The sequence below is a fragment of the Lissotriton helveticus genome, chromosome 3_2, assembly GCF_964261635.1.
Source record: "Lissotriton helveticus chromosome 3_2, aLisHel1.1, whole genome shotgun sequence".
In the NCBI taxonomy this organism is placed as follows: domain Eukaryota; kingdom Metazoa; phylum Chordata; class Amphibia; order Caudata; family Salamandridae; genus Lissotriton; species Lissotriton helveticus.
Window position 1 is genome coordinate 483286875 of NC_136062.1, and position 13307 is coordinate 483300181.

The window sequence follows — 13307 nt, forward strand, 5'->3', positions numbered from 1 at the left end:
GCCGAGGGGTTAGTGAATTCTTTGACAATTTTATATAGCTCTCTCTGTGAGTTAGCTGCCTGGGTAATCCTGTTGCCTAGGTACTCTTTTTTGGCCATGGCAATTTCTTTCATATAGGACCTATGAGCTGTTTTGTAATGGAGCCTGTCAGTTAGGTCTTTGGTTCGCCGCCATTTCCTTTCTGCAATCCTGACCGAAAGTTTGATCTTTTCCAGGTTTGGAGTAAACCATGGAGAGATTTTGGTGGGGGGCCTGAATTTAAGGTCGAGGAGATCGCGAGTTCCAGATCGATAGCTGCTTCATTAGGATCGGTAGTATTAGTGATGACGGGGGAGAGAAGTGGGTGGTGAAGGAGTTCAGATTTATCTTATTCCAGGGTCTGCTCATTTTTGCTTGATTACTTTTTTGGGGTTTTATGTGGGTGCCAAAGTTGTGAAATTCGATAACATAGTGATCAGTCCAGAGAACTGGAAGTATTTGACTGATTTCCACTTTAGAGGAGTTAGTACACAGTAGATCCAATGAGTGACCAGCAGTATGAGTAGGACCTGTGGGTAGTATGTTTAGTCCTAAAGAGTTAATGTTGGTGATAAAATCGCTGGTGTGTGGGTCATGGATTTGTTCCATATGATAATTAACATCCCCTAATAGAAGAAAGTTACCTGAGGTCAGGACATGAGGAGCTACTGCTTCCACGAATTTATTTACAAAAAGGGGTTTTGCACCGGGGGGTCTATAGATGAGGGCAACCTTTCATGACTCCTTGTTCCCAATGGTCAAGGTAGAAATGCACATCTCAGTCCTCCAGGTGAGAGTAGTTGGTATGGAGGTTGATAAATGATTTATAGATAATTGCGGTACCCTTTTTTGCCAGATCGATCGAGTCTATGGATTTTATACTCGTGGGGTAGAGCGATAGAGATGTCTGGGGTGGAGGACTCTTGCAACCAGGTTTCAGTAACTAATAATAAATCTGGATTTTCAGTATCGAGTAACGACCATATTTCAAGGGCGTGCTTAGGGAGGGACCGAGCGTTACAGTACATGCATACTAAATTTGTCCGGGGTTGGGGACCAATCTTACTAATGTCATGTTTTAAGCTGTTGGCCGTTTTTACACTACCCTGGGTGCAGGTACTGGCGTTATCCAGAGTGGGGCGAGAGGCTGCGTTTAGGGAGTAGAGCTCCTGCCTGGTGTATCGAATAATGCCCATCGTAGTCACGAAGCCCCAGGGGGGTCAGAGGGGTGGGGGAGATGAAATTTAAGGAGATGAGACAAATATGAGCAGGGTACCTAGCGTTTGGCGTCGGCCAGGCACAGACGGGCTTGCCTTTGGCGCGCCTTTGGCGCGCGTCCGCTCGGCGCACTCACTAATGAAGAGCAAGTGGGCGGGACCGCAGCTGAGATGCAGTGGGCCTAGAGCGCTAACCCTGAATGTGCCAGGAAGTGAGGAAGCCTGGTGAAAGATGGTGTTGTAGCCCCTCCGTGCAATCGGCACAAGCCGCAGCGGACCAGGGGGACACCAGAGGTACAGGTAAGTACAGTGAGGTTTTATAAAAACAGCGTGCAAAGTACAAAACAATTAAAAACACTGGCAGAAGGCTGCCTGACCTGGATTGTGATCTGAGATGCCAGTTTCTGCAGCGGATGAATGGATCTGCTCCTTGCGGACTTGAAGGACCCAGTCCATCAGCATGGCACCATACACCTGAAACCTCATCTGTGGAGCTTCACAAATCCTTCCTGAACTCGACGTTCAACGCATACATGAACCCTCTAGCCATATTCATCTGCTCTCAGTTATCAATGTCCTCTCCAACACGGACAAGCAACTCATTTTCTCCCTCACGGACAAGACACCCATTACCTTGGATCAAGTTCTATGCCGACATGACAAACTGCCCACTGGATGAAGACCAACTGTCTAAAGCTGAACAACAGCAAGGCTGAATTTGCGATCTTCTGGAAAAGGACTTCACAGTGGCACTCCACCAGAGCTAGGACTGACATCCACTCCCTCCACCCAAGCCAAAAACCTCGGGATCACCATCAACAACAAACTCCACATGGCAACCCAAGTCGATGCAGTCACCACCTCATGCTACAATACCCTGAAGATGAGGACAAAGATTTTCAAATGGCTCCCAATCAGGACCTGGAAAACCATCACGTACGCCCTGGTCACAAGCAAGCTGGACTACACTTACACCCTCTATGCCGGGACAAATAAAAAACTCATCAGACGACTGAGGACCATTCAGCACTCGGCGGCCAAAATTTCTCTCTAACTCCCACACCACACTCCCATGACACCATACCACACCTCAAGGAGCAGTAGTGGTTCCCCCTTAACAAACAAGCATAATTCAAACTCCTCACCCACACTTTCAAGGCACAAAATAACACTGACCTAGCACAGCTCAAGAATCACATCTGCTTTCATAGACCTTCCAGACACCCCGCTCGTCCGGACTCCTACTTGCACAAATCCAATGCATGCGGAAAACCAGATCTGGTGGTCGAGGATTCTCCTACATCACTCCTGAAGCATGGAAAAGACAGCCTCGTTCTTACATGCTGAATTCAGCAAGAAGCTGAAGCCTTGGCTTTCTGAGTAGTCCCACCAGACCGTAGGTATGCCTAGACTCACACCCACTCAGCGCCAGGATACACTCTCTCGGGTGCTAGTATACTCTACAAATCTGGGTAACGTAACAGGGATGAAGACTTAACACGGGGTCCTGTGCCAACATTTTAATGAAAAAATACTGAAATGTAAAGGACCTGTCTGAACGTGGTTGCCTAGCCACATTAAGTGAAAAATGTGCAGCAACATCAGTTACTCTTCTTCACGGGTACCCAAGGGTATAGGCTTCCAAAATGAAATGCTTTCAGTGAGAATTTAAAGGAGTGGTGCCATGGGAAGTAATGCAATTCAAGAAGGCCTTCCATCTTAGTTTGTCTGGTTTTGTTTAAACTGTTTATTTGCTAGTATGAATACAGTGAATGCATGGCAGAATCACAGGCATCAATATGAAAGCGGAGAGACACAGTATCCTATTGTTGAGTCCTTGCATGATGTACTAGCTGCTTAAAACAATTAAACATACTATAAGAAAATAAAAGGCTTCCCATCTCTCTACTTCTCAAGCAGAAGTGAGGACCCATCACAGCCATAGAACTGCACTCTTTACAAGTTCCCCATTTAAGCAGGAGTTATCAAGATCGTCACAGGAGGAAACAATACTACGCCCATTGCTTATGTATTATGACTTACCGGACACGTTCCGTCTCGCTGGAAGTCTTTACCACTGCAAATGGCTCCCGGCGGCTCCAATCCCAGAAGTGGATTTCGTTGGCAGTGGCGATCAGCAGAAGTTGAGCCGTAGGGTGGAATGCCAGGGATGCAATGGCATTGTTACTGTCGGTAAACCAGCTCTCACTACCACCCTAGAAACAGTAGATTACAGTCATCCTTAAATACATAAACTGATACAGAGGTGCTCATTCCTCAAAAGCAACATCCCTGGTGTTTCAAGAAGGCCCCTTCAGGACCGTAAAGAACAGAAAAGGAACAGATGCAATACTAAACAACATACCAAGCATGGGGAACAGGGATGACCATAACTTCACCCCTTGTCATGCATCTCCAAGCATGCATGTGCCACTCTTGTCAAATTGTCTACCAGTGCTTCCAATAAAATCATCCGGATTGTTCGCAGCGAGCCAATGCCACTGTGTTTCTATTGCTTGTACAAGCTCCTAGGGATTACCTGAGCGAGTCCTAGGTATAATTTTACTGTGTGAATGAGGCGCCAACACACAGAGCCGGTACCACAACCATCAAAATATCAAACTGCACTAAAACATGAAACTCACACTAAGCATCACTGTATAAGCAAATGATAAGGAATGACGATCAAGAAACTCACATGCAAATCCCAGATGCGCACTTCGCCATCCAAACAACCGGAGGCAATGAGACCTGGGATTGTGGGGTGAAAGGTCACACACCATGGTGTTCGTCTATGCCCGACAAGGGAATGAATGCACCTGCCAGTCTTCACCTCTGTGATGTAAATGTTGTGGTTGACATGAGTGGAAGCCATCAGCGTCCTGAGGAGGGAAAGAGGGAAACAATGGACAGTAATCGACGGACAAGAAGATTATGTGCGATTAGGTTACGGATGTGGACAGCGCTCTGGTAGGACCGCAATTCCACTACTTCATAGTCAAATGAATAATCACACCTTTTCCTTACCCAATAGCTTTAATTGGTCTGAAAATGTATATTTACATTACGGGAAGCTACTGTGAACAGAGTGAAAAAGAGGGAGAGGCTTTAGTGACCCAGATTGCTCAGAGACTAAACGCTGTGATGTGGAATCGACTTGTGCACACAGATAGCTATATAGCATACAACATGTCTAACTTAAGGTATGTCAAGAACAAAGGTAATGAAGTTTACGGAGTCACATACTCCACAAAGCCATACATCAACACACATATAAAGAACACCACAAGTACAGGCTTACAGACTTTGCGCACCATTGAGAATCAGAGATCGCAATATTTTTGGCAAATATTTTGCAGCTCAACATAACCAGATTCTGATTGGTGCAACTGAACGAGGCTGCATTTCTTGGGACTGACATGCCTCACAGCACTTTATTATGAAGAATGTATCTTATTACAGCAATGAGTAATTTCTCTTTCACACACCTTTGAAGGAAAATGCTACTTACCCAGTAAGCATCTGTTCTTGGCATGTAGAGTTGTAGATTCACATGCTTTACATACTCCTGCCATCTAGTGTTGGGTCCGGATGTTTGCAATTTGTTTTTCTTCGAAGAAGTCTTTTCAGTCACAAGGTAAGTGCGCATGGGCATCAACTCCATTGTTAGATTGTTTTCCCGCAGAGGTGGAGAATGGTGTTAGTAAGAGTAGAATAGAGATGCGTATGTATCGAAGAAGTCTTTCCAGTCACGAGGTAGGTGACTCCTCCTTTCGGTGATGTGCATCGGCATCGACTCGATTGGTTTTTTTCTGCCATCGGGTTCGGACGTGAATTGCGGCGCTCCGGTTCGACACTGTTTCTCGATTTTCCTTCGGTGCAAAATCCACTACCCTCAACAGCATTGTTATTTTACTGCGTTTCCAATGCTCCGCGTATCATATCGACTCAGAAAACTTTGATTGGAAACTTCGTGGAAGGCCGTTGGGCCTAGCTGCGTCGGGTGAGCTTGCAGTAGATGGAACGGACTCAGTTTAAATTCTGTCCTGGGTGCCGCGCCAAGTATCCGCAACTTGCAAACATCCCGACCCAACACTAGATGGCAGGAGTATGCAAAGCATGTGAACTACACCTCACATGCCTCGAACATACCTATACTTAGTTGGCAAAACTTGCACTCTTAACAAATTTGATTACATTGTATGCTCAGCATGGTTTTAAATTGTGTTATATTTCATTTTATTGTCACTCTACTTTCATGGCGGCTATGTAATGCAAACCTGGCACTGAAAGGGAAGGCCCACAATTACAGGAGCAGAACCTCATCGCTAATGTACATTTAACTATTGCGTGTTTGTGGTTAGGTCTGTAGTTGGCTTTGTTTTGTTCTGTATCAGTATTCCCAAAAGAAAGTTTAGACATAGGTCAGTGCTGAGGAAGGAGGGGGAAAAGCATGAGGTACACCCCATCACCACTACCTGTCTTTTCACACTTTTGGTTTTCAGACCCACTGAGGTACTGTGCCACTAAGAGATGGAATGACAAAATATCTGCAACACGCAGGAAGGAAACAGCAGTTTCGACAAGCCTTTCACGTATCCGAGGAGCAGAATTTATTTTAAAAAAGGCAAACCCAAACAGGAAGAAGCAAAGAGATATGGCACAAACATATGAAAACAGATTACACAGCAGAAGAGCAAAGCAACAGAGCAATTAGAAAAGGAAAGTGCAGAGAAAAGAGCAGACTACCACTGATGAAGAGACAAGAGTAAGAGAGCACAGGGAGATGGGACACAAAAGAAAGCAGATGAAAGGAAAATGGGGACTAAAAGAGAGGAATGTGGTGATGGAGACAAAAAGAGCCAAACAGGGGTCAAGAAGTGACTGAGCTGCCAGAAAACAAGGGAAATGAATTTCATGACCAATGACGATGAAGAAAAGAGAAGGCAGACACAATAGGAACATACTCAATGGCTTCAAAGGAGACCAAAACCGGGGGCAGAGATTAAAGGACACAGGGGGAACAGGAGTTAAGACAGAGGCTGGGATATGGGGAATGAATGGTACAGAAAGATGAAGAAGCAATAGAATGAGACACAGAAGCAAGAAATTACTTAAAGAGACCAAGTAACAAGAGTAGTGAAAAAAGGAATGCGCTTTTGTAGCCTACAACAAAAATAGATCACTCCCCTTTCGCAATATGGACCTGTTACACAACATCTTTTAGGAAATAAAACTGGGGCATTTCAGAGCCTCAGGCCAAGCGACAGAACTACATATTGTGCAATGATTGTCGATTACGGACATTATCAAAGGAAAACAATTGTGCCCTGGGGATTAAGATTCCATGTGGGCTGAAAGGGATAAACTGAACTTGGATTCCCAAATTAACATAGGAAAGGAGTTCAGCCACACTTTACAGTTCATATTGCAGTCTTTAGTCACATGACCTCTTTTGCCCTCCTTGCCACTTCCTCCGAGTTGTCTCTTCTTTCAATGTCTTCCATTCCCCAGCATGCTTGGCTTTTTCTCCTCTGTCATCCACCTCAGAATAGATCTCTTGTTCTCATTGTTTTCCTCTCCCAACTACCAGTCTCTAGCCGTCAGGCACTTCCCAGTCCGCCAATCAGTTTTCTAGGTCAGTCAAATGCTCCCTTATTCCTCCCACTTCATTCATATTTCTCCTTTTGGCTCGCTTCAATAGCTTGTTTCTTTACACAATAAGTCTGCTCCTCTGGCCCTTTACTTATGTCAAAACATCCCCCATGTTTATTGTATTGTAATTGCATTTATATAGCGCTTACTACCCCCGACGAGGCGTCGAAGCGATTTTTTTCAGCTAAAAGGTATTAGTGTTGAATTAGTATAGTGAAATATAAAAGTCATTTGAGTGGTGGATAGGTTAGTCAGTTATTTGGATTCGGAAGGATAGCAGAGGGATAGAAGAGGGAAAAAGGTTTGCATTTATATAGCACTTGTTACCCCTGATGGGGTGTTGAAGCCCTTTTTTTTGGCGAGTAGCACGTTAATCCGGAACCCATAAAGGATGTTTATCATCTTCATCACACCATGTATCGCTCTTTAAATTCATCTTTCCCACTCTCCATCTCTTGTAAGGTCAAATAATGTTATGTAATTTTATGGTTGTTGCCTATAGAGGGCTGATGTCATCCATCATGACAGCAATGCAGGAGAAGAAAGAAGGGGCAGGTGTCAGAAGAGCGTAGGGATAAATCTGGGTGCACATTCAATGTGTACATGAAATGCAATGCAGGGAAACGTATAGTATTATATAATTCACATGACTGAATCATGGCCATTTTCCAGGGTATTGAAAGAGTTAGGACCTTTCACATTTACTAGGTAGCCCAGTATGCAAGATGAACCCCTCACTTGTACATTAGTGTAGGAAAGGGCCTCTTTTGACATGGTTATCGGCCTGATGTATGGTGTGATTTTGAATTGAAAGCGCACTGGGCCCCTGTCTACCAGTTTATTCATTGCCAGATTACTTTCCTAAAACTGTACCACGATTGGCACACCTTCAGCAACCCCTATAAGTCCCTAGCGAATGGTACCCCTGGTCCCTAGGGCGCTGTTACACAAGGGGGTGCTCTAGGGCTGCAGCACAAATTGTGGCAAACCATAGACAGATCACCAAGACCATGCACACGGCCATTGCAGGCTGTGTGTCTTGGTGCAGACAAAACCGAAGAGACTACATGGCACACAGCCCTGTGTGCCATGCCCACAGACACTGCATGAGGCATAGGTAAGTCACCCCTACTGCAGGCCTTGTAGCCCTATGGCACGGTGCACTATATGTCATACAACAAAAGACCCAGTCCTCAGGCGTCAAAACATGTCAGTGACTCCAAAATGGGGCAGTTAATATATACTGCTACCTCTCAATCTCTTATACATTTTATAAGGAGATATTGCACTGCACTCCCGCCCACGTTAAAAAAGTCCCGCCTGTTCGCCTTAACAGCAACACCGAACAACAACACTCGTGACCTAAATATGTTAGTCACACGTGTCCACACAGTCGTGTTGGACTAAATTCTCCTTAGAAAAAATGTGTGGGAGACAAGTGACACCTCACGGAAACACCACCAACGGGGTAACTGGTATGAAATTTCCAGACAGGCCCCTGTCTCATCATCGGTCGTCACCTGCCTCTCAAAGAAAAAGAAGAAAGAAAAGGAGTGTCCACAACAAACAACAGAAATTGTGACAAACAATGGATAGCAGTAATATCTGCTGGTGACAAACACATAACATAAAGAAGTGCTTAAAAACCAAGCATAAAGACCCCATTACCAACTTTATTTATAGGAAATTGCTTATGCTATGGTGTCTAAAAAGGCTGGTAGCTAATCATGCCTACCATTACCTATTGCCAGTGCCGACATGTTTCACTGCTATAGCTCGTTAAGCAGTTTCATCAGGGCTGCACTCATGTGCCACCACTCCACTTTTGGACACTAGTTCAGTGTATGCTGTCAAAGGAGAACAGGCGAAGAAACAACTATTTAAAATCATGTGAACCTGCTGTTAGCAATCTGTATGTGAAAATGAAACAGAGAAAAATATACAACTGCTATTACCCAGAGACAGCCAAGTTAGGCATACCAGCCTCCCAGGGCTTGAAAAGATGTCAGGGTGCTCCAATCGTGAGCTATCACCTCTGCTTATCCTTAAGCTTTCTATTAGGAAAACAAATTTCATGTTTGTACAACATTTGCAAATCAAAGACCAAAACATCCGTCTTGTCATTGTATAAAATACATCACTTTAGTGGTTGAACCTAAAGTTACACGTTCTACATACTACAGCCATCCCCATTCAGCCGTGTCAGGACAGTATTCAAAAGGGTGCTGCGCACGCATTTACATAGTGATCGTGCTGTCCACACACAGTACACACTATCCACATTGCACGCATCTAATAGCTTGTGTGTCTCGAGTTGCCGACTGTCACCAGCCAAACCCGTCTCTCTAGTTCTTCGTGCCATGGCCATTGAGCTACATTCCCCGTATCCCACGGGTAATTAAATGACTAAGACAGCGACACCCAAGGGACCCTGACCCCCATCTCGGCGCCCGCGTGTCACCGGGCTTCATTACCCCCACCTCACCGTAATACCGTCCGGTAGGTGCTTTTCCTCAACCTCAACTATGCGACGTCCGGGCTCGCCAATGTAGCAACTGCCGGCGGTCTACGCCCTCATGTCACGTGATTATACCGCCGAACGTGGCGGCCATCTTAGACTGGTGAACTTAAACGGGCTGGAGCCTGTAAAGAAACCGGCTCCTGTGTCTTCATAGTTGTGCCCCAGCTGATAGTGCACCCTGAGACCCCAACAGTGCTCATCCATAACGTGGGTAAGAGGAAGCGACGACCTTAATTTCCATATAATATACACATGATCTTTTTCAGGTCGTGTCAAGAACGGTTAATATTTATAAAAGTCCTACTCCCAATTCATAATACCACATAGATGGTAAATACACCCTTGATGTATATGTTATATGCAGTGGTGCTCTAAGGTGATATCAGATACATTCGTGTTATTTACAGCACTCTAATCACATACTGATACAGTGCTGGACTCGGAGGCCATCTTCGAGTGTGTCCTAGTATACAGGGGTAGCAATGAGCATTTTATATTCAAAAGACACCCCACTGGTAATGTCAATGTCTAGGTATCGTCTACTGCTGTAGAACAATGGCGACTCAGTCCCCGTCTATACGTATCGTACCTCCACCTCGTCTGAACAAATCAGAATCTCCCCTGGACAGACAGAGGCCATTGTATGTGCCCCATACCAAAGTGGACATCAAACTCACAGGGACAGATAGGCAGCTCACAATTTGACCTTGTTCCATTCTATAATTTCATTGAGCCCAATTTGGTCCGTTTTTTCATTGTAAATCCAACGGGATTCCTTAGCAAGTAGGATGCCATCAATATTCTGAGGGGTACCCTTGACTTTTTCTAACACTGTCCAGTTAAAGGTGTGTTTTTCTGTAAAACAGTGTTGCACCAGCTTTGTTGTTAATTTGCCAGCTCTAATGGTGCTGAGGTGTTCTTGGACCCTCACCTAGATTTTTCTAGATGTGAGTCCAATGTAGTGTAAACCACATTGGCAGGTTAATCTGTACACTACTTGTGTCGAATTACAATTACTAAAATGATTCAAGAACCATTCCCTCCCGGACGTCAGTGTCACACTCGTGCTTTTCTTAGTGAGCGGACACACGGAACACATTCCACAGGGATAGTGGCCGTTAGGGACAGTGGAGGTAGAATTAGTTCTGTCAGTGGGGGCTCGGGAATGAACAAGTTTATCCTTCAAATTGCCCGCCCTCTTGAAGGCAAATCTAGGAGGAGGCATTTTGAAGTCATTATTGGACAGCAAAGACCAATGTTTCCGAATGGACTGTCTGATTTTGGTTGCCATAGGGTCATATGTCATCACGACTGGTACACATTCTTCCCTGGGTTTGACCACTTTCTCCAAAAGCGCGCTCCTAGGAGTATTAAGCGCTCTTTTTTTTGGCTCGCTTCACCGTCTTTGCGGGGTAATTCCTGTTGGTGAGTTTAGAAGCCAAATCCTCCGATTGTTCAAGGAAAGTATTGGTAGAGGAGCAATTACGTCTGTATCTCAGAAATTGCCCTACGGGCAGGTTATCTCTCAGTGCCCTAGGGTGGAAAGAATTATAGGAGAGGAGAGAGTTCCTATCGGTGGGTTTCTGGTGTACACAAGTGTTGATCTTATCATTGCTGTACTCAACGTCAAGATCCAGATACACCGCCTTATGTCTGTCATAGGTCCAGGTGAACTTGAGATTAACATCTTGCACATTAAGCCACGTCAGGAATTCAAGCAAAAGTTCCTCCGTGCCTGACCAGATGCAGAGCACGTCATCTATATATCTCTTCCAGAGCCTGAGGTTACTCTGGAAGGGGTTGTTATCATGATAGATGACGTGCTCCTCAAACTGCCCGACGTAAATGCAGGCTATACTGAGGGCCATAGTGGCCCCCATAGATGTCCCCGACACCTGGAGGTACAGCTGGTTTTTATAGTCGAAGTAATTTCTTGTGAGGGCCAACTCTACACATTGAAGTACGAATGCCTGCGTGGTGTCATAGAACCATTCCTGTTGCCCCAGGGCGCGGGCTGCTGCCACCAGCGCCGCGTCCTGGGGTATACAGGTGTATAGAGATTCAATGTCAATCGTGACAAAGAATTCCTCAGTAGGGTCATACTGGATCTCCTCCAGAACATTCAAGATATCAGAAGTATCTTTAACAAACGATCTCTGGTTGACAACTGATTCTCTCAAGAAGAAGTCCGCATATTGGGAAAGTGGTTCAAGCACAGATTGAATCCCAGCAACAATTGGGCGTCCAGGAGGCGGACGTGTAGGTTTGTGGATTTTTGGAAGTATGTAAAAGGCCGGAGTCCTGGGGTTGGTATTCACCAGGAACTCCGCCTCTTTTACAGATATCCACTTCTTTTCCTTAGCTGCTCCTACCATCTCACGGATAGTTTTTTGTAGATCTTCCAGGGGATCTTTATTGAGCGGCTGGTAGTTGGTCCTTACATTCAACAATCGCATCACTTCTGCCTCATAGTCAGCTGTATTGAGCAGGACAATTGACCCGCCCTTGTCTGCTGACTTTATCGTCAGGTTGTGATTGTTTTGGAGGCCTTTGATCGCTTCCCAGTCTTCTCTTGACATTTTTATGAACAAACTGATTCTGACTTTGCTCTATTCTGTCTATATCTTGCAAGACACGTGACTCAAAAACAACTATTTCAGGACCAGTCGATGAGGAAGGTGGACAAAAGGTTGAGGAATTTCTTAAGTTGGTATTGTAAGAGGTACTCCCCAATAGTTCCTTATTCTTGAAAAATTTCTTTAACTTAATTCTTCTCATGGTTTCGTGGAATCCCACCCTACATTTAAAAGCATCGTGGATGGGGGTAGGAATGAATCCAAGGCCCTTGTTGAGTACTCTCTCTTCGTTTACTGTAAGGACATGATCGGACAGGTTAACTACAATGTTAGCTGTTATTTCTGAATCCTGCCTCTGCTGCGGGTCAGCCTGGGCGAAAATGTTTGCCATTGTGGGCGTTGCTGGTTCGTTTGATTGGGTTGATTTCCTCTGCCTCTTACCCCGGCCTGACCTCCCCCACGATGGTTGTTCCTTTGGCCTTGGGACAAAAAAGACCTCAGCAGGGCGCCCAGGTCCTCGTTGCTCTGATTCTGTTGCTGGAATCTTACACGGTTGCCTTGTGGTATCTCTTCTTCTTCCTCACTGGAGGTGTTATCAAAAGTCCAGTGGTTTGGGGTCCTTCTTGTTTGCTGTCCTGCCCCACGACCTCTCTGTCTCCCCCCGAAACCCTGAGGTTCCTGTGGCGTCTGGTAGTACTCGTCCTTCACATAAGGAAACGCCCATTCATGGGTGAACCTCTCTAGGTTACGAGTAAGGCCCTTGAGTTTCTGTGTGACCATATAATTTCTATATTCAGACAGGTCGTCCTGGATCCTTTTAAGTTGGTCCTTGGTGTCGAGCAAGGTAGTATCCCTTTCTATTGCTTCCTCCAGTTCAAGGATCTCTTTCAGAAGATCTTCGCTTAATCTTTTGGCCGTGCTAATGATTAAAATCAACCAATCCCTGGTGCATTTATTAGCGATGAAGCTCCAATCACGTCTAAACCTACTATCGTCTAGGAAGATACGGGGTTCTATTCTCACCAACAGGCTGGCTGGGGCTGCTCCAGCAGTGTAATATTCGGTCATAAGCACCCCGTGAAGGGCAATCCTGACCTGTCTTTTTTTAAGGGTACTCAGTTTCTCCCATTCTTCCCTCACTGTGGTGGTGCCCAGTAAGGGGGTGTCAGGTAAAAGTGAAGGACCCGCTAGGATAGCTGCTATCTGCTCCTCCGTGAACGCGAGGCAGTTTTTGTCCATTGGTATGGGGCACACAAAACAAAGCTCCCGTAACTGCACCACTGATATCTCACAACCTTAATCACATACGCCAAATCTCCA

General features: G+C 45.4%; 1 protein-coding gene across 3 annotated transcripts in view; it reads right to left on the reverse strand.

The window, feature by feature from the left end:
- AMBRA1 (autophagy and beclin 1 regulator 1) overlaps positions 1 to 13307 on the reverse strand; it is a 581139-nt gene that overhangs the window by 537940 nt on the left and 29892 nt on the right. For all 3 annotated transcript variants that reach the window (XM_078684411.1, XM_078684412.1, XM_078684409.1), the window contains exons 4-5: positions 3934 to 4117; positions 3279 to 3451 (exon numbers count right to left, since the gene is read on the reverse strand). In XM_078684411.1, the coding sequence (XP_078540537.1) occupies positions 3279 to 3451; positions 3934 to 4117 (357 nt within the window). The remainder of the gene's footprint in view (positions 1 to 3278; positions 3452 to 3933; positions 4118 to 13307) is intronic.